This window comes from Garra rufa, chromosome 16 (assembly GCF_049309525.1).
Source record: "Garra rufa chromosome 16, GarRuf1.0, whole genome shotgun sequence".
Taxonomy (NCBI): domain Eukaryota; kingdom Metazoa; phylum Chordata; class Actinopteri; order Cypriniformes; family Cyprinidae; genus Garra; species Garra rufa.
The window spans coordinates 42,169,472-42,191,511 of record NC_133376.1 but is presented as its reverse complement, the minus strand read 5'-3'; the positions used below and the strand labels follow the sequence as shown (position 1 = coordinate 42,191,511).

Below are 22,040 nucleotides of genomic sequence, written 5' to 3'. Positions count from 1 at the left end.
ACACAGCTTACCAGCGTTTAGTTTAAAGCCACAGAACCCAAAAGAGCTACAAAAGTTCAAAGAAAACAGACAGATGAAGCAACAGACTAAAACTGTTACATCAGGTGCCTTATGTACAAAAAAAGCATGCAAATAAAACTGGCATCAATTTTTTTCCCATCCGCAGAAACCTTCTATTTTGGCTGCAGTATAGGTCACATCGAAAATGTAACTGCAGCGGTTTTCAGACAGGAAGTGGGCAGAAAGTGTGAGAATGGTGGTGTGTTCATGCCATGAAAGAGAGAAGTCCTCAAATTGATCCATTTATTTGGCTTTATTGCTGGGAATGAATTGCATACACAGTACATTTCTCACACAGGTGTGTGCACAAATGTCTCCTGCACTGCTCCCATAGTGTGAAAACAAACTTACAGAAGCCTAGGTACATCACAATCTGCATATGAAGTGTGACTTATAAACAAATGACTTCAGTCTGGTGAATGCTTCAGTGAAGCGAAATCAGAATCATAGCATATTACTGCATTTAGAATGCAATTATTAATGCAGCCTTTGCTGCTACTGAATCAACATGTGACTCTGAGTCCCATGTTAATATTTGTCATTGAAAGTAAAAATGTACCCAGCTAAAGGGGAAAGTACTTGTAATGTGGCACGGTTCTCTCAAAGTTATTAAACAAATGTACTTTCAGTAACAATAATAGAACATTGTTTGAAGTTATCTTGGCTTTGTAGGGATATTTCACCCAAAAATAAAAAAAATCTATCATCATTTAGGGTACACACCTCGTAACCTTTGACTTTCACAGTATGGCTAGATATATAAATACTAGAAAGTCAATGGCTAACAGCAACTGTTTGGTTACCAAAATTCATCGAAGTATGTTCTTTCATGTTCAGCAGAAGAAAAATTCATACAGATTATGCATGACAGAAATTTTATTTTTTGGTGAACTATCCCTTTAATAAGGTTCTCAAAACGTTATTTATAGCCTCTATCATGGAGCATTTTTCTGAAACGTTTTAGTTGGGCGTTCACATAATGTAGTCCCATTTAAACATTGATACTTACTTTTTTTTGTAAACCTTCAAATAACAAACAGCATTACTGTCGTCTTCCATTGTTAAACACATTTAACACTGTATTCAAGCAGCATATAATAAAAAATTGTACATAATAAAATACTAAAAAATAAAATAAATAAAACATAAAAAATACTATAACACAAATTAAATTACATTCATACTTACTACGTGTTTTAGAACGTTCAGAGAACATTTAAATGTTCTCACAGTGTTATCAAAATAATAATACAAAGAAACATTCGTCTAACATCCACAATAGCCTAGAGTTTTAAAACAAAGTTCAGAGAATTTAGAAATAATGTTTTCTTAACTTACAATTGGAACATTGGGTACATGTTCTTAGAACATAGGTTTATTTTCATCAGTTTCAACTTAAAAACTTAAGTTTAGCAGCTGTCTTAAAATGTTAAGTTAAATCAACTTAAGTCATTTAAACTTACAAGTTAAATCAACTCATTTTTATTGTAATAAGTTAAAATGACTTGCCGTTTTAAGCTGATTTAACTTAAAAACTTAAGGCAGCTGCTGAACTTAGGTTCTTAAGTTGAATTTGTTGATTTTTTTACAGTGTAGTAATGCAAAGACGTTGTTCAGAACAACCTACGGTAAAATATTACATAATACAAGCAATTTCATAAACTTAATTTCTTTTTATTTAGCCTACCATTTCGCTCGAATAAATATTCAAATTATTCTAAATGACCTAAAACATAATATTTCATTACTAAAATTTGTATTGAACTTGCTTGTTTCACCTAAAAAAGTTTTGCAATGAGTTCAATGCTGTCTACACTGAGTTACAAAAATTGCATTATTTTATTGTTATTATTTTTATTTATTTGTTATTATCTACAGACAGCCAATTGCATCACTAAGCAGCAAACAGAAATAGATAGATGTCTGCTTTTTCTTGGGTTGGAAATAGGACTTTTATTTTGAAATCACTAGCTTCCAGCCGGAAGTTCAACACTCGATGATCGTCCCGGTGTTTTTCAGTCTGTGCTTTAGCCTTTGAACATCTGAAGGGTTTTGTTTGTATTGTACACCCGTTAACGGGAGCAAATGTCGGCGCAGGGCGACTGTGAGTTCCTGGTGAAGCGCGCGCGGGAGCTCGTGCCGCAAGACCCGTATGCAGCTAAAGCCTGGCTCATCACTGCGCGCACCCTCTATCCCACAGACTTCAACATTCAGGTAATAAACATCAACATCATGCACTATTCTGTCATCCAACAATAATCATAATGTTTTAAAACCCACTGCACATCATTCAGGACTCTAGTACAGCGGGTTTCTTTTTTGCGGGTGCCACGGACCCCCAAATATGATCATTCAAAATGTGTTAAATTCTTAATTAAATTCCACCATTTAAATGTTTATTTCAAACTATAAAATACTATATTTTTAGTGTATAATTATTTTAAAAATACTATAAATGTATGTTAAATATTATTTGGAAAATAATGCTTTCTAGGACGTTAGTCACATTGTACTGTACTATTATTTATTGTAATATTTTAACAAATATTTTATTTATTTAAACCAGTTTTTATTGTACAATTTAACTTTATTTTCAGTGTAAAAGTTCATATTATTTTATTCCTTGTTTGTTTGTTTAAATTAATCATATAGTATTTAGTCTTTTTTAAATATTTATTTGTTTTTTACTTATTTGTTTTTTTAATTTAAACATTTACATTTTTTATTGAATGTTTGTTTATTTATTTGTATATTTAATCATGTCTTTTCAAAATATTTTGTTTTGAAACATATTTTTATATATTCTATTTTTATTTTAAAAATTTGATTATCTTATTTAGACTTTTTTAAATATTTACTTGTTTTTTATTTTAAATTTAAACAATTATTTTTTTAAATTAAATGTTTGTTTGTTTATTTATTTATTTATTTAATCATGTCTTTTCTAAATATTTACTTGTTTTTAAAGACAATTTTATATATTTATTTTTAAAAATTGATTGATCTTATTCAGTGCTTGTTTATATATTTGATCATATTTTTAGTTTTAGTCTTTTCTAAACATTTATTTAGTCAAATTAAGTATTTTAATTACTTTATATAATGTATTCATATTTTTATGATTTATTTGTTTTATTTTTTTTTAAACATTTTTATTATTTATTCACATTTTATCGATTTATTATTTATGTATTTAAATAAAATTTACTAAAAAATGGTAACACTTTACAGCAAGGTACATTAGTTATCTAAATTAGTTAACATGAATTAAGCATGAGCATTGAGCAATACTCCAGCATGTATTAATCTTAGTTAATGTTAATTTCAGCATTTACTAATGCATTATTAAAATCACAGGTTGCGTTTGTTAGCATTAGTTAACATTAACAAAGATGGATAAATACTGTAATAAATGTATTGGTCATTGTTTGTTTATGTTAGTTAATACATTAACTAATGTTAACAAATGGCATCTTGTTGTAAGGTGTTACCATATTGTTTTAGAGAAAAGCATGCACTTTGTCTAATATTCTGTTATAATCTGTCTTGTATTTGCATGTGTGCACTGGAAGCTTATTTTACCAAAGGAAATTTTGTGTTTGCAAATTGCAAGCTGATAAATGTGCATGATTATCATTGTGCATATATGCATATCTGAGTGTCTGAATCATGCAAAGGTCTGTGTGCATTAGATCTGTGCATCATTGGTTATGAGTTTCATGTCTGGTGCATGTGTTATATTCATGTGTGCAGTATGAGATGTACAGTATCGAGCGTAACGCAGAGAGGACGGCCTCCGCCGGCAGACTCCTGTACGACATGTGAGTCCACAACACACACAATTACTCTGGATGCTTTTGCTGCACATGATAACCATCGTTTAATATTCTTCATTGGTGTTTTCTCATGCACAGATTCGTGAATTTCCCCGAGCAGCCGGTGGTCTGGCGTGAGATCGCAGTCATCACTGCTGCATTACGAAACGACAGCCAGGACAAACACGCTCTGTTTCTCAAAGGTGCATGTGCTAAATAAATATATATGACCCGGACCACAAAACCAGTCTTAAGTAGTACTGGTATATTTGTAGCAATAGCCAAAAATACATTGCATGGGTTGAAATTATTGATTTTTTTTTTTATGCCAAAAATTATTAGGATTTGAAGTAATATAATGTTCCATGAAGATATTTTGTACATTTCCTACCTAAGCGCTTCATTTGGCCAACTTTAAAGGCCATTTTCTCAATATTTAGATTTTTGTTGCACCCTCAGATTTTAGGTTTTCAAATAGTTGCATCTCGGCCAAATAATTGTCCTATCCTAACAAACCATATATCAATTGAAAGCTTATTTATTTATGTATAAATTGACCTTATGACTGGTTTTGTGGTCCAGAATCACATATGTGACCCTGGACCACAAAACCAGTCATAAGGTTAAATTTTACAAAAGAGATGTATATCACATGAAAGCTCAGTAAATAAGCTTTCTATTGATGTATGGTTTGTTAGGATAGGACAATATTTGACTGAGATGCATCTATTTGAAAATCTGGAATCTGAGGATGCAAAAAAATCAAAAGACTGAGAAAATCACCTTTAAAGTTGTCCAAATTAAGTTCTTAACAATGCATACTACTAATCAAAAATTACATTTTGATACATTTACAGTAGGAATTTTACAAAAAATCTTCATGGAACATGATCTTTACTTGGTTTCCTAATGATTTTTGGCATAAAAGAAAAATCAATAATTTTGACCCATACAATGTATTTTTGGCTATTTCTACAAATATACCCCAGCGACTTAAGACTGGTTTTGTGGTCCAGGGTCACATATGTGTGTGTCAGTGTTGTTAAGTATTATTTTTATGCTCTTGTTTTTTTTTTATTAATATTTCAAATTAAAATTTTTTTTTAATATTTTTAGTTTTAATTTTAGTTACATTTGAAGAAATCGTATTATCTATGTCATTTTTATTAGCTTGTTTGTTTATTGTTGTTTTTTTTATATTACTTTTTAGGTTTAATTTCTTTTTATTTCAGTTTTCAATTTTTTTTTCCAGTTTTTAAATTTTACAGCTTTTACTTTAACTTTGCCAAAGCAACATTTCTCATTTTCATTAAGTTTTTTTTATATTTATATTTTATTTAATTTCATCTTTATTTCAATTAACTTTTTAATAGTTTAAGTTCAGCGTATTGTTAAAAGCGTTATATAAATAAAGCTGACTTGATTTAGTTTGTTATTGATCTTCAGTTAATTTTAAGGCTTTAACTTCAACTTATTTCAGTTAGTTGCCAAGACAACAATTCAAATTTACATTCAGCATCTGATATTTATATTTGTATTTCATTACAGCTTTATTTCAATTAACATGAATGTTTTTTAGTTTGACTAATAATATCACTTCTGATGTGTGTTTGTCAGCTGCTGTAGTGTAGTTTAATCACAGTTTTCTTCAGTGATCATGTGTGTGTTTGTGTGTGTTTGCAGGTGTTTTTGAGACTCTTCCAGGTCCAGTTCAGTGTAAGATGCTCCTGAAGGCCACAGAACAGTGTTTCAACACGCTGGAGAAAGCAGAGATGCTGCTGTTGTTACTCAAGAGATTTCCAGAGTCTGTCGTTCAGCATGGAGTGAGTCAAATCATCTCACACACACTATTTTATTTAAATTTCTACCAGTCAAAAGTTTGGACACACTTCCCCATCAAAGAGAACAGGGAAGTGTGTCCAAACTTTTGACTGGCAGTGTATACTTTTTTTAACAAAAAATGCAAACCCAGCATGACCTCTGACCATTTGACCTTTCTTTCCCAGGTCAGTTTAGGAGAGTCGTTATTAGAGGCAGAGACCGTAGAGAACCTGGACACGCCTGTCAACTGCTTCAGGAAGCTGTTTGGTACAAATCCATCATCTCTTGATTGTTTTCTTTTTGTTTTATATGCTTTTTCCTTGAGCAAAGTGTAAAAATTCTTTATTTGCTGTTCATTTGTTTATCTGTTTTCATCTCTTTCAGTGTGTGATGTTCTGCCGCTGATTCTGAATAATCCAGAGATGTGTCTCCCAGTCAGTCTGCTGTATAAGTACATGCACAAAGCAGCAGAGTTTTATATATGTTACGTCACACGGGAGCCGACGGCGGACGGACAGATACAGGGTAATGGCAGTTTTTGTTTTGCAATTAATCTATGTCTTTTGAGTGCATTTTGCTGATTTTTGGAGTTTTTTTTTTAATGCATGCTGAAAATTTGCATAGATTGCCAGTAAGCATACTGCATACTACAAAAATAGTGTGATTTGTAGAGTAGTGACTATTTTATTTCTTTTTATATATAGCACTTTGCACAATACTGTGGAAGCTACCAGTAAAAATTAAAAAAAGGCTATTGTGACTTCACATAATTACATAATTACACATAATTTTACTCAACTCGGAGATGAAAAGTTAAAATTGTGATAAAGTTGCAATTACCTTTTCATTTTTGATTCCACTGCGAAAACAATTGCAAGGTGCACATTAAAAACTTTGAGAAATCACACAATTCTGACTTTTTTTCTCAGAAATTTAATATTTTTTCTGAGAATTTTAATATAAAGGCTGAATTGTGAGATAAAAAGTTACAATTACCTTTTGCATTTTTGCAAAATGACCTTTTGCACAATACTGTGGAAGCTTGTTTCCACCAGTAAAAAATAAAAAGGGTTATTGTGATATTTTTCATAATCAGATTTTTTTTTTCCACAAAATTGTAAGGAAAAGCGAGAATTTTCAGATAAAAACATACTTTTACTGACTTCTGAGAAGAGAAGTTAAAATTGTGAGATAAATTATATAGACAATAAGTAAGCAAATATCTTATTTATTTTTTATTCCATTGCGAAAACAAGTGCAAGATGCAAACTAAGACTTTTGAGAAAGTAAGTTTATATTGCAGTTATATTAGACAATTGTGAATTTTTATCTCACAATTCAGCCTTTTTAAGGAAATTCTGAGGGAAAAAAAGTCAGATTACCTTTTGCATTTTTATATCCCATGGTGGAAACACGCTTCCATTCACTACTTAACAAAAACAGAAAACAGGAAAATAATGATGTTAATGTTGCAAAATTGATTATGAAACTAACTCAGTTTCAGCTGTAACACAGCTCGACAATAGTGTCATTTTCCCAATGATTGTTTATATTTTCTCAGGCACTCAGGAAGTGGGCGGTCTCAAGTCTCCAGGTCGGGGGCGGGGTCAGCGGTATGTGATTGACGGGCTGTCAGAGAAGTCGTCAGTGGTGGCGGAGCCGTGGGATAGGCTGCTGGAGATGGTGGGCGTGGTCGGCTCTCTCTGTGATTGGCAGGGAGAGAAAGGAAGCCGGTGAGAATCTGAAAAACACTGTTGTAGTGACTGAAGCGTATGATCAGCTCTCACTGATGTGTGTGTATGTATGTTGTAGGTCGTACTCAGAGCTCCTGCAGCGTGTATCAGAGTTGTGTCGGTTCATGTCGGCTACGGATGCTGAAGGTTTTGCCCACTGCTGTGGTCAGATCGTTACCTGCTGCACGCTGGTCCTGTTTCACTGCGCGTTTCACTACGTCTCTGCCGTGCAGCCGTCACTGTTCCAGGGTCAGTTCATGTGTCTCTGTATGTCAGTCAAAATAAAAGTTGTAAGGTTTTACACAAGCAAAGAAACAACAACCATAAACCAGGGTTTGTACAAGGTGCTTAAAGTGCTTGAAGAACTTGAATTTGACTTTTTGAAATTTAAGGCCTGGAAAACCCTTGAAAATAGCAAGGTACTTGAAAAGTCTTGAAAAGACAATGAATTTATGAAATAAATGTTTTGTCAATAATCACACGTCTCTTTACACAAAATTCATTAGGGATGCAATGAATGTTTGGCAACTGTTTGGGCATTTTCGGTGTTCGAATAAGCAAAAAGGCAGAATAAATTATACCGAACAATGATGTGACGCGATCAAATAGAGTCCAAAGATTAGAATCATTCATAAATCTGCTGCTGGCAGCAAAAAGTAGGTCTTCTTGCGGGTTTCCGCCAAAGTAAAAGTCAACATTCATAAATTTTAGTATTGTGATTTTACTGTTGTTCTGTAAAATGAAATACAAAAGTAACACAAAGATAACGATAACAATCATTACAACAGCTTTATTAATACATTTATTCTAACATTCTCCTTTGCTCAGCAAGGCTGCATTTATTTATACAGTAAAAACACATGCCTGATTCAAGAAGGGGATGTCTTAAAATGGCCAAAGAATATTATTTTGCTAACTTATTAATTTTACGTTAAATTGGTAGGCTATAATGCCTACTAGAATGTTAAAAATGTTCAGTGTTTAAGTAAATATTTTTAAATTGTTTTGTAATTGATTTTTTTTAAAGCAAGACAAAACTATAAAAAGCGCATTTTGGCTATTTAATTTATGCAATTGTGAAAAAAAAATGGCAAAATGATCAAATGATTCAAATCGAATAATTTCCTAAACGCAAAGTTCTGAGTCCTTTGAAGTCCTGATCTAAATCAAATGTTTCGCCATACGCAAAGTCATGATTCGTGATCCATCCAGTCCTGATCTGAAATGATGATTCATTATTCAGATCAGGATTTCACAGCAGTTTTTTTTTTTTTTTTTTTTTACACAGTACAGATTTTTTTTTTCTACGGTAGAAAAGGCAGTACAGTTCTAAAAACAAAACAAAGAAAAAAGATAGTATACACAAATACAAATCCTTTAAGAAAATTCACCATGGTTTTTCTATTGTGCGGTATAATTTGTAATAATTCACATTGTAATGCTTCACTTGTTTATTATTCACAATTTTTATTAGTTCATTTATTTTTATTTTTATTTTTTTTAGAATTCGAAATAGACGACATTGTTTGATAAGTGAGATCTCTGATTGAAGTACTTAGGAAATCAAACAAGTAGTGCTGGAAAAGTCCTTGAAAGTCCTGGAGTTTCGTTTTACAGTTTCTGTACGAACTCTGATAAACATAAGTGTTGTAATTGTACCGTTGCAACATGAAATATTATTATGAATGATAATAATATGTGACCCTGGACCACAAAACCAGTCATAAGGTTAAATTTTACAAAACTGAGATATATACATCATATGAAAGCTCAATAAATAAGCTTTCTATTGATGTATGGTTTGTTAGGATAGGACAATATTTGGCCGAGATACATCTATTTGAAAATCTGGAAAATAAGGGTGCAAAAAATCTAAATACTGAGAAAAACACCTTTAAAGTTGTCCAAATTAAGTTCTTAGCAATGCATATTACTAATCAAAAATTACATTTTGATAGGTTTACAGTAGGAATTTTACAAAAAATCTTCATGGAACATGACCTTTACTGAATTTCCTAATGATTTTTGGCATAAAAGAAAAATCAATAATTTTGACCCATGCAATGTATTTTTGGCTATTGCTACAAATATACCCCAGCGACTTAAGACTGGTTTTGTGGTCCAGGGTCACATATTATTATATAATTTACAATTATTATATAAATTTAAAAAAAATCTTAAAAACTTTACTGTTCAATAGAATTATAGAAGTATTTCTTTTTCTGTCAGGTCATGCATCTCTGAGCTTGAGTCCGTGGGTTCTGCTGGAGGATCTGTCTAGTGTTTACACTGATGTAGAAGTGGAGCGAAAGCACACGCACAAGAAACGCAAGCTGGCCGACGGACGGGAGAAAACCATGGTCAGTCTCGCAGGTTATTATTATTAGTTTTACATAATTATGTGCAAATGCACTAATGAACATGACCGCTGTGTTTGTGTGTAGAGCTCTGATGATGAGGACATGTTGGCCAAAGGCAGAGGGCGGCACATTGTGGTGAATAAAGCAGAGATGCCAAGTTGGGCCGAGACTTTAGAGCACTTCCGTATCGCCAGAGAGAGCTGGGACCTGCTGCATTCACACCAAAGCTTGGAAACAGGTTTGTCTGTCTGATTCTGGAAGATTTACTAATATTTCCAATGACAGTCAAGTTATAATTTTGTGTCCTGACTCACACTAGTAACTGCTGCAGTTCTGTGATGTAAATGATGAACTCCTGTGTTATTGTTTTATTCCAGAGTTCGCTAAGATCTGCTCAGCGTGGAAAACTGAGATGTGGATGTGGTTCAGGATTTTCCTCACAGATATGATCATTTATCAGGTATAATTTGGGTTTGGTTTATTGATTTGTTATTTGATTGATTAATAAATTCGATCATATCATATACCTGTTTGTAGTTAAATATTGTCAAGAGCTCGATTTTGCTCTTGTTTGGAGAAAAAGTTGCTCACAAACCAACAATATTTGTAATATCTGATTTATGAGCGTGCCAGTTCTGTTCAGTCAAACTGATTCACCTATGAATCTAAATTATTCTTTAATTAATCTGAATAGTTTTTTTCCACTCTGTAAAAGCCTCTTCATACCTACAAGATTGAAATGACAAACAAAAGTAAATATGCTGACCAATTAGCATCCATGAACTAAACAGTCAGTTTTATAATTGTCAGTAGATCTTATAGTTTTTTATCATTTTATTTTGAATATGCTTTTATTTATATATTTTGTTTTATTTTTTCATAATTCTATTTTGTGTTCTGTTTTTTTTTGTTTAAATATTTCTAAGTTTATTTCATTTTCTAATTTTCTTTTTACTTTTTTCATCTTTTTATTACTTTTTTATCTGAACTGTACTCGTTTTATTTCAGCTTTATTTCAATTAACAAAAATGGTTTTTTTTTCATAGACTTAGTTGGCAGTAGCAACACTGTCCATTAGTTTAAGTATATCAGATTATTTCTATAATATGTCAATGTCTCAATAGCATTGCTATTTTAATATTATTTGTATAACTTTTAGGTTTTTATTAATATTTTGAATGAGCATTTATTAATTTAATGTATTTAATTTATCTGTTTAACTTTTAAGTTAAGTCTAATTTTTGGTAATTTTGCTATATGCTTTTGTCATTTTATTAGTTTATTTTTTATTTTATTTTTATTTCAGTTTTTGTTTTGCATTTCCAGTTAGTAATTTTAGTGCTTCAACTTCAATTTATTTCAGTTTTTCAATGAATATTTACTGTTTATCTTAATCCAGCTTTATTTCAATAAAAAAAAATTATTTTATCTTTTAAGTTTTATCTTTAAGGTTTATTTGAACCCTTATCTGTTGAAATACGCATTGTAAGTTAATTTCTGTGGCCAACATTCCTCCTTGCTCTGACTAGTTTTTACCCATCTGTGTGTTGTTCAGGGTCAGTACCGAAAGGCTCTGTCCAGTCTGGCTCTGATGTCATCACTCCAGCAGAACCAGAACCAGAACCAGAACCAGAACTCGCTCTCGAGCTCCTCGAGTCTGGAGACGCAGCGGGCGATCATTCAGCAGGCGTCCTGTCACTATGCCCTGGGAGAGTACAGGGTAACTCACACACACACAGCACTTACATTAGACCTGCTATATTCAGCACATCTCATTGTGTTCATGCTGTGGTTTGACAGATGGCGTGTGAGAAGCTTCTGGAGGTGGTTTCTGGTCTGATGCCCCAGAATCATGAAGCAGTGAAGTGCAGCGAGGAGCAGCGCAAACCCCGCAGCAAAAACAGGAAAGGTGCGTCTACAGCAGTTACATAAACTATGGTTTTACTAAAGTACTTTTTTTAGTTTTTATTTAATAACCTTGTTATTAACCCGTTAAAACTGCAATTTTTAATCTCAGTGCGATTGAAGCATGAAATCATGCAATCTTTATTTCATTCTGTTGGCAATTTTTTGCAGTTTGTGAAATTTTTACTATTTTCCGCTTCATGTTGTTGCTAATCATTGACTTACCAGGGTTCCCGCGGGGTCTTAAACAGTCTTAAAAAGTCTCAAATTTAAAAATCTAAATTTTAGGACTTAAAAAGTCTTAAATTCGATGTTCTAGGTCTTAAATAATTTTACACAGGTCTTATTTTTCCGATGTCCATGTAACGCTACCTCTAATGCTCATTTAAATTCTCTTTTTGTTGTTTCCGTGGTGTTGTAGTTCTTTATTTCACTATTCCAAATGTAATTCGCTGTATTTAAACTACAAATGAGACCAGCATGCAATAGCCAATCAGCTTTCTGTTATTGGCGCGAGTCTCTCTCGGATTGTACCGCAGAAGTCACATGGATTTAACTTTTTAGCTATGAGGAAGTGCAAGTTTAGCGATACTTGGCTTGGAAAAACTGAATATAGGGCTTGGCTAAGGCCAGTTGCTAACAACTGTAGATTTTTTTCTCCCTCTGTGGAAGTTACTGTGTCTTCAGACAGAATCGCAGTATTTATATAACATTTCTAATCTTATATATATATATATATATATATATATATATATATATATATATATCAATAAATGTATTTAATAAATTAATCTCACTTTTAATTTTGCAGTGTAAATTATGTAATCTCACTGCTAACAGCCATTTAGAATTTATTGATAAATTCATAAAATAAATTTCAAAGGTAATGCATACATTTTCAAAAGTTAAAAAAAAAAAATCGCTTCAGAATTTTTTTTTTTTACATCAGATATTTCTAGTGGTAGTTTTATGGGGATATTATGTGTGGAATAGTATCTGCTGATATGAAAAGTTCACTGTATATCGTAGTAATAAATTTTATTTATGACAGCCATGAAATTTTGTTTACTTTTTACATTAAACACATTAAATATCACATATATGCATGTAATATAATATCTATTTCCATTACAGGTTTAGGTCTTAAATTTCATATAAGGTGGTATTAAAATGGTCTTAAAAAGTCTTAAATTTCACTTGTTCATATCTGCAGGAACCCTGCTTACTCAAGACTGTAATAATCATTACTTTTTACTTCAACTAGTTACCAGTCCATTCTTTCTCATTTTAGTTGTTTAACTTCAAATGGTCTTTAAATTAAAATGGAAGTAAAAATGAATGGCGGTAATGGAGATTATTGTTTTATAAAATGTTTTAATGCCTTAAAAATTATATTTACTCCGAACATTGTGTGAATTTTTGGGGCTGAACGATTTGGAAAAAGCTTTGAATGTCTGAAAACTTTTGAATGTCACTTTCAAAAGTTCAAACTTTTGAATTTAGAATGTTACGCCTAAGTAAAATTCATGAGTTTTACCATAACAGGAATATTTCTCTTCTGTGTTTCTAGGTAATGATCTGAGGCTCGTCCCCTGCACCAGTAAATCCATCCTTCCGTTCTGTCTTCAGCTCATGCTGGCCTGTTTTAAGGTACCAGATCTTAACGTCTCACTAGAGCTGCACGATTAATTGTAAAAAGATTGGGATCTTGATTCAAACACCCACAAGATCTTGTTTCTAAGTGACAACGATTCATCTGTGTCTACTAAACCTTTAACAAAGTCACATTAGAACATTCAAATCAGTGTTTACGCTGTCACATTTATACAACCCCTGGCAAAATTGATGGAATCACTACACTTAGAAGCTGTTCACCCAAATGTTTTACTTTATAACAAATAAACCAATCACAAAACACTATGACAAAACAATTTTTGTTTAAGTATTCAACACTCTGATTATGTGAAACATATCTCAAACAATTAATGGAAAATTATTTTCCATATCAAGTAGAGGAAAAAATTAAGGAATCAGCTTGTAATTTGTATTTCTGAAACAAATATCTAAACCTATCTAAAATGCGAATAGCCAGCAATTAAAAGAGAGTACTTACAAACCTTAAAGAGCTGTTGAACCTGGCTAATTGTAAGGAAACATGTCCCCAACAAGAAAGCTGTCAGTTGAAATGATGAAAGGGATTATAAAACTCCATCATGGAATGGCAGAAGAAGCTGGGTCTAAGTTGGAAGTTGTTTCTGAAATTTTGGTGTAAGTATAAACAAAATGGAAATATTATCAAACTAAAGCAAACATGCAGATCAAAAGTCAAAGTAATTTGCCTTGAAAATAAGATGCATAATAAAACAAACATTTACATATAGAATGGCCAAATGAAAACCAGCCTAAATAAAAGAAAACAAGATTAGAGTGGGCTAACGAGAAGAAGTCATGGAGTGTGGATGATAAAAGTGATATTCAGTGATGAATCACAAATCTGCAATGGACAAGGAGATGATGCTGGAATATTTGTCTTGTGCCATTCTATAATAATATAAAATATATATCATACTCTTTTATAATATGGGGTTGCATTTTGGGTAAAAGACCAGGGGAAATGGCAATCCTTACCTCAACAATCAATTCCCAGGTTTACACTGAAACTTTGGACACTTTTCTCATTCCATCAATAGAAAAGAATTTAGGTGTTGATGTTAGTATAATAATGCACAGAGTGTTAAAGCTTTTTTTCAGGAAAGGCATATTAACTCAATTACATGGTCAGCAAACAGTCCGGATCTCAATCCGATTGAAAATGTATGGTGGGAATTTAAAAACTCCACGACAAGGCTCCATCTTGAAAAACCGATCTGTCAATCACTATTCGATAAAGTTAGAACCAGCTTGATGAAGAATATTGTTTTTCATTTTTTTCAATTGTGTTTTTTCTCAACATTGAATGATCCCATAATTTTTTCCTGTACTTGATATGGAAAATAATTTTCCATTAATTAAAGAGTTTAATCTCATTTATTTGATTTCACGTAACCAGAATGTTAAGTTATTAAACAATTTTTTTTTGTGTGTCATATCTGTGATTCGTTCATTTGCTATGAAGTAAAAAATATTTGGTGAACAATATCTAAGTGTGGTGATTCCATAATGTTTGCCAGGGGTTGTAGTTTAAAGTTCGGATACAAACACTGATGTCTATGGTAGCGATCAAAATGGAGCAAATCACCATTTGAAAGTAATTTTCACGTCAAATGGTTGCTTTAAATAACATTTGTTGATTACATTGTTTTGCCACTAGGTGGCAGCAAGTGACTTATTGAAACACAGATTCATTCAAAAACGATGATTCATTCAGTAACGGAATAAGTGAAGTATTTATGAGTGAGTCATTGAATCATTCACTCAAACATTTTTTTTTTTTATAATTCGTTACAATTGTTTAAAAAAAATTAATAGAATTAGGCAAGTAATATTTTGTCACAGCCTCTAGTAACTTACATGTTATTTTACTTATTTCAGAACTGTGGGAGATTCGTGATCTCTACTTGAAACCAAAAAATTGTGATTCTTAATTAATCCAGAATCGTGCAGCTCAAACCTCACAGCTCAAAGCTTGAATTCAGAATCAGTTTTTAACACATTTAATCTCTTTCTTAGCTGAGGGCCTTCACAGATAACAGAGACGACCTGGCTCTGGGTCATGTGATCGTTCTCCTGCAATATGATTGGCCGCAGGGTGAGAATCTGTTTCTGAAGGCCGTGGATAAGATCTGCCAGCAGGGCAGCTTCCAATACGAGAACTTCTTCAACTACGTCACCAGTATCCTTCCAAAAAACAGCTTCTTTTTATTTAGAGACTCAAACTGAGCAAAAATATGCAATTTGGAGCAGCTGCTGATATTAAAATGTGACCCTGGACCACAAAACCAGACATGAGGGTCAATGTTTTAAAACTGAGATGGATGATTTTGTTAGGATAGGACAATATTTGATACAAATATTTGAAAATCTGGAATCTAAAGATGCAAAAAAATTAGATATATTGAGAAAAATGGGAAAGTTGTCCAAATGAAGTTTTTAGCCATGCATATTAATAATCCAAAAATAGGTTTTGATATATTTATGATAGGAAGTTTACAAAATATCTTCATGGAACATGATCTTCATTTAATATCTTAATGATTTTTGGCATAAAAGAAGTATAAATAATTTTGACCCGTACATTGTATTTTTGGCTATTGCTACAAATATACCTGTGCTACTTAAGACGTACGAAGAACTTTTATAGTCCAGGGTCGCATATGATATATAAATATCAGTGGTCGCTCTATATCTCCAATAAAATGTCTTAAGAAGATGAAACGATCCAAACATATAATGCAATGCAATCCAATGATGATTGAGAGATGAACAAATAAACGTTCCTCAAAAGAAGTTTTGGAGGCTTTGGAAAATCATTCCTCCACCAAATGTTCCTCAAAAAATCCTAATGCCAAGCTGCTTCAGTCCAATAAGTGTTCATCTGGAAATATTAATAAACATGATAAAGTATCTTTATAGAATAATAAATCACACTGCAGGACTGTTTAAAGTGGACCAGCGATGGCAAAAAACTTTTCTCATAATTCCGAATAAATGTATTTTATATCAATATTTGTCCTTGACCAGCTTTCTCTCTGAGACATTGACATGTTAGAAGAATTCGCTTACCTTCGCACGACAGAAGGAGGGCGGGTCCAGCTGGAGCTGCTGCCCAATCAGGGGATGCTCATCAAGTAAGTCCCGCCCACATCACAGACATCAGCCAGTGAAACTGGAGATGATGAGAAATGATCATCAGAGGTCTTTCCCTCCTTCCTGTTTCCTTTCTCCTTTTGTTTTGGACATATTAAATACGCTGCGGTTAAGGTTAACCGCCGTGACAGGAAGGTGGTGTTTTGCTTGCCGTGTTTTCTTTACCCTGCTTTCTGATTGGCTCATGTCTGATGTCCTCCAGCCGCTTTCTGAAGCTTTTTTGATCAGTTTTATGGTCTTTGTGTGATATTGTGGAGGGTTTTAACGGGGTCACAGCTCTGTAATGAAGTTCAGGTCTGTTTAGAGTCGGGAATTGAGAACATAGATCGGGTCGTAATGAATTAAACAACAATTTACACACTTAAAATTAAAGTTTTTTTTTTTTTTTTATTGGCATTGATGGTTCCATTAAGAACCTTTATAATCCAGGATAGATTCTTTACAGTGTAAAACATGCTTTAGAAATTTAAAAATGTTCTTCACACTAAAACAAAATGGTTCTTTTAGGAACCAAGAATGCTTCTGTGTTAACTCAGCCAGCGATCCCCAACCAAAACTTTAGATTTTAGATCTTTTTTCTTCTAGTGAAAGAAGTACGTAAATGAATTAGTTCTTCAGACATTCTTTTTTAAATCTAATATGCATAAGATGTGTGCAGAGTGACCTAGATTTTTTTTTTTTTTTTGACTATTGTATATGGATAAAATTCAACAATTTGGACATTGAGGCACATTGGGATCCACATATCTCTGCAATCGAATCATATAAGGCCGTAAAAATGAAGATTACAGAAGAAAATATTATAAAGAACCAAAATCTAACAGGATATTAAGATATCTTTAATATCTCCTGAGTTATAGGCATGCAAACTTTGGAAAAACAATATTTTCAGCACTCAGACAGGTATTTTCTATGGTGCATTGGGATCCCCAAAACTTTAGGTTTTAGATCTTTTTTTTTCTTCTAGTGAAAGAAGTACATAAATTAATTTGTTCTTCAGACATCCTTCTTTAAATAAAATATGTATCAGCTGTATGCAGAGCAACTCAAATTTGTTTTTTTGACCATTGAATATGGGTAAAATTCAACAATTTTGACTTTGAGGCACATTGGGATCCACATATTTCTGGGATCGAATCATACAGGGCCGTAAAAATGAAGATTACAAAAGAAAATATTATTAAGAACCAAAATCTAACAGGATATTAAAATATCTTTAATATCTCCTGAGTTATAGGCATGCAAACTTTGGAAAAACAATATTTTCAGCACTCAGACAGGTATTTTCTATGGTGCATTGGGATCCCCAAAACTTTAGGTTTTAGATCTTTTTTTTTCTTCTAGTGAAAGAAGTACATAAATTAATTTGTTCTTCAGACATCCTTCTTTAAATAAAATATGTATCAGCTGTATGCAGAGCAACTCAAATTTGTTTTTTTGACCATTGAATATGGGTAAAATTCAACAATTTTGACTTTGAGGCACATTGGGATCCACATATTTCTGGGATCGAATCATACAGGGCCGTAAAAATGAAGATTACAAAAGAAAATATTATTAAGAACCAAAATCTAACAGGATATTAAAATATCTTTCATATCTCCTGAGTTATAGGCATGCAAACTTTGGAAAAACATTATTTTCAGCACTAAGACGTATTTTCTAGGGTGCATTGAGATCCCCAAAACTTTTTTAAATTTTAGATATTTTTTCTTCTTGTGAAAGAAGTACATAAATTAATTTGTTCTTCAGACATCCTTCGTTAATTATAATATGTATCAGCTGTTTGCAGAGCAACCCAAACTTTTCAAACTTTGGAAAAACATTATTTTCAGCACTTAGACAGGTATTTTCTATGGTGCATTGAGATCCCCAAAACTTCAGACATACTTCTTTAAATATAATAAGTATCGGCTGTATGCAGAGCATCACAGATTTGGTTTTTTGACCATTGAATATGGGATCAGTTCAACAATTTGGACATTGAGGCACATTGGGATCCACATATCTGCAATCAAATCATATAAGGCCATAGATAAATGAAGATTACAGAAAAAAAATATTATTAAGTACCAAAATCTAACAGGATACTAAAATAACTTTAATATCTCTTGAGTTATAGGCACGGAAACTTTGGCAAAACAGTATTTTCAGCATAGACATTTATTTGAGTTTTGTGCATTGAAATCCCCAAATCTCTGGATTTGAACCACATAGGGCCTTAAAAATGATGATACTAAAAGAAAAGTTTGGTAAGAACCAAAATATATAAAGATATTATTAATACTTCCTGAATTGCATGCATGCAAACTTTGGGGAAAAAAGAGCTTATTCCCATTTTTGAATGGTCACCATTGGCATATAATGCAACAAAGATTGCTAAAATCAACAGATTGTATTAAAATACCTACCAATGTGAAAATAAAATAATGATGCTGCCATCTTTCTTAAGTCATTTGTCCCCTCCTGTACTTTGGGTCCGAATCTCAGTTGAAAATTGTCATTTTTGACACCCCTTATCAACAAAATAGTTGATTATTTACTAAATAAACATAAATGACATTTAAAATTTTGGTTTTCATCAATAATTATGTTTGCCTTTATTCAGAAAAGTTGAGGAAATTTCTGAAAAATGGTTGATTTGACCTGGAATGACCCTACTTCATTGGCATCACAGCAAAAACTTCCTTTAGAAACCCTTTTTTTTAAAGAGTGTACTAAAATATAAATTATAATACAAAATATGACATGTTCAACTTGAAGCAAAAACTGTTACTTTTACATTGTAAATCAGTAGGAAGTAACGGCTTTTTTGTCAGATTTGAAAAGTAGGCTGGAAAAAAGCATTTTAATCAGTTTTTGGATGTGCCGCTGGGCCGTTTGTTGGGTTGTGAGGGCAAATCAGCTCTGATCATGCTGTCGTGGTGCGGGAAGTGCGTTTATGAGTGTTTGCTGTCCGTAGGAACCCCAGCCCCGCCCTGGGGGTGGAGTTAAACACCCTGCTGCTTCCAGGGGCTCAGAAGGCTGACAGGTACCCCACCCCCATCACCGAAACCCCGCCCCCAACCCACCAGACTCCTCCCAGCCTGCTCGTGTGTTTACATTCTCCTCCTTTTATTTTCTCTTCATTCTGCTCAAGCATTTTCATTTTGCAAGATCGTTCCCGTTCTCATACGGCTCCTTTTCCGTTGTGTTTCTCTCAAATTGTCGTGAAGTCTTTGAGGAATGTTTTTTTTTTTTTTTTTTTCGTTTTATTACATTGTGTTTGTACTTTTCATTGAATTGCAGCGTTTTACATTTATGAGTGAATCTCACTGACAATGTCAAGAAATGTCTGGCTCGTATTGCACCTGAGAAAAAAAAAAGGAACTCATATTTTGCATTTAGAAAATTTGTTAATTTATTAATATATTTTTTTTAAGGTTTTTTTTTTTTTTAAGCCGAAAACACCTTAATGTCATCCAACTTAAGCTGTTTTCTTTAGAATACAAATATTTATTTTTATTTATGCAAATATTTATATTTATTTATTTATTAGAGCTGCGAAACGATTAGTCATGATTAATCAGTTCAAAATAAACATTTATGTTTACATACTATGTGTGTGTACACTGTATATTTAATGTGTATATATTTTAAAAAATATGTATATTGTATGTATTAATGTAAACAATTGTATGTAATTTATATTATATGTAAGTATAAATATTTTACATATAAATCTAACATTTTTCCTTAATATTTACATTTATGTGTGCGTGTATTTATATATACATAAATACATAGTATGCAAACATAAACTTCTATTTTAAATAGATTAATCGTGACTAAAAGTTTTGCAGCTCTATTATTTTTATTTATTTATAATGATGAATCTTTATTTAAATTTATTTTTAATGTATTATTTAATTGTATATATTTATTTAGTTTATAATTATTAAATCTTTATTTTACTTTTTATTTATATTTATTTAGTTCGTTTAATTACAAGTTATTGTTTTTATTTTACTTTTTATTAATAAATTTTTGGTTAATTCATTTATAATTATGAATCTTTTTATTTTGAATTAAAATTCTAGTTCAATTCTAATTATTTTATTTTAATTTTAATAAATAAATAACCAAATTAATATAAATCTTTATTTTTATCTTATTTTAATTTATTTTACTTGTGTTTATTTAGTTTTTGGGATGGCTCATATTGCTTCTCAAATGCAGACTTTTCTCTGTGAGGTTCACCCTTATGTGTATTGTCTGTCTTCATGCGTGTGTCTGATGTTTTATTGGAAGAGCGTTGCTCTTATATCAGTCTGAATGTGGAGAAACTGCAGTTTTGAAACAGTTTTGTTTCTCGAATGGGTTCTGCATAAAGTTCACGTTCACATTGGTTCAGTACTCTGTTCTTTCTGTATTTGGTGACTCATATCAGCTCAATGTGTTCTCATATGCTGTGTGTCTTTTTCCATAGACATCACACCGTGACTCGAGGAATCACCAAAGGCGTGAAGGAGGATTTCCGGCTGGCGATGGAGCGTCAGGTGTCGCGATGCGGAGAAAACCTGCTCACAGTGCTGCACCGCTTCTGCATTAACGAAAAGATCATCCTCATCCAGTCATTACCCTGAGCGACCTCTGACCTTTAACCTCATAGAAACATTATTTCAAACGTATGTATCAGTGCAGTTTTGTTACTTTTTGGATATTTTTTAAATGTGATCATCTTTTTTCGCATCATATATTGCTTCGGACAGATTCAGGATGCATCAGTCATCCAGCAGATCTCATGTAGGTCATGTTTTATTTCAGGTTGTAATTAACAAATATTCAAAAACATCAGCATTTTCTTATTTGTCTGGAAAATGCAGAATTTATTGTTAAATCAAATGCAATAATTTGACTTTGTATTGTTGTAAAATACTTTGTGAACTAGACTGTGTTATTGTGTAATATAATGTTGTGCTGGCAGCTCATAATAAATGAAACATTGGTGAATACTGAGTTTAAGTCTTGCTCTATCCTATTTGAGTCCATTATTATAAGACACAGATGTCTTAAGTTCCTTATTTAGGATTTTTTTTTTTTTTGGTCTCATTTATGTTTATTAATACTTTTGTATGTTAGGTACTAATCTTTGGAATTAATAACTTAAAATCAGCAGCTCTCAACCTTTTTGACCCCAAGTCCATCTTAAATTTCTGAATGTTCTTCAGGGTTTTCATTTTTAAAATAATTTTTTGTAGCAAGTTCTACTTTTAATTATATGTTTTAGAGCTCGAAAAAATATATGTTCATTATAAAAATGCCCTTTTTTAATTTTTTTGTTATTTTAATGAAATTAAATGAAAGAAAAAAAATAATAAGATGATTATTTGCATTGTGAATGTTGCAATAAATAAATGTAAGCATAAATAGGCTTTGGAAATAAAATGTGCTTTTCATGTCACAAAAAAATATGCAAAATACTGCAATTATTTATGCTTGCATTTTATGATATTTTTATATTTAATTACTGCATCATTCCATGATGCAATTAAAAAATC

At 32.0% G+C, this 22,040-nt stretch overlaps 1 protein-coding gene across 2 annotated transcripts; it reads left to right on the top strand.

The window, feature by feature from the left end:
- Positions 1 to 2,045: 2,045 nt before the first annotated feature.
- On the top strand, positions 2,046 to 21,492 carry ints10 (integrator complex subunit 10). 2 transcript variants are annotated; one of them, XM_073820360.1, is made up of 18 exons: positions 2,046 to 2,274; positions 3,814 to 3,881; positions 3,975 to 4,078; positions 5,559 to 5,698; positions 5,882 to 5,963; positions 6,081 to 6,221; positions 7,258 to 7,429; positions 7,509 to 7,678; positions 9,659 to 9,789; positions 9,874 to 10,027; positions 10,167 to 10,249; positions 11,345 to 11,509; positions 11,590 to 11,698; positions 13,265 to 13,344; positions 15,364 to 15,526; positions 16,388 to 16,481; positions 19,463 to 19,531; positions 20,969 to 21,492. In XM_073820360.1, the coding sequence occupies exons 1-18, from the start codon at positions 2,146 to 2,148 to the stop codon at positions 21,123 to 21,125; spliced, it is 2,211 nt and encodes a 736-aa protein (XP_073676461.1). In that variant the 5' UTR covers positions 2,046 to 2,145; the 3' UTR covers positions 21,126 to 21,492. The 2 variants fall into 2 exon arrangements, with proteins under 2 accessions (XP_073676461.1, XP_073676462.1); XM_073820361.1 differs by lacking the exon at positions 19,463 to 19,531.
- Positions 21,493 to 22,040: the final 548 nt, after the last annotated feature.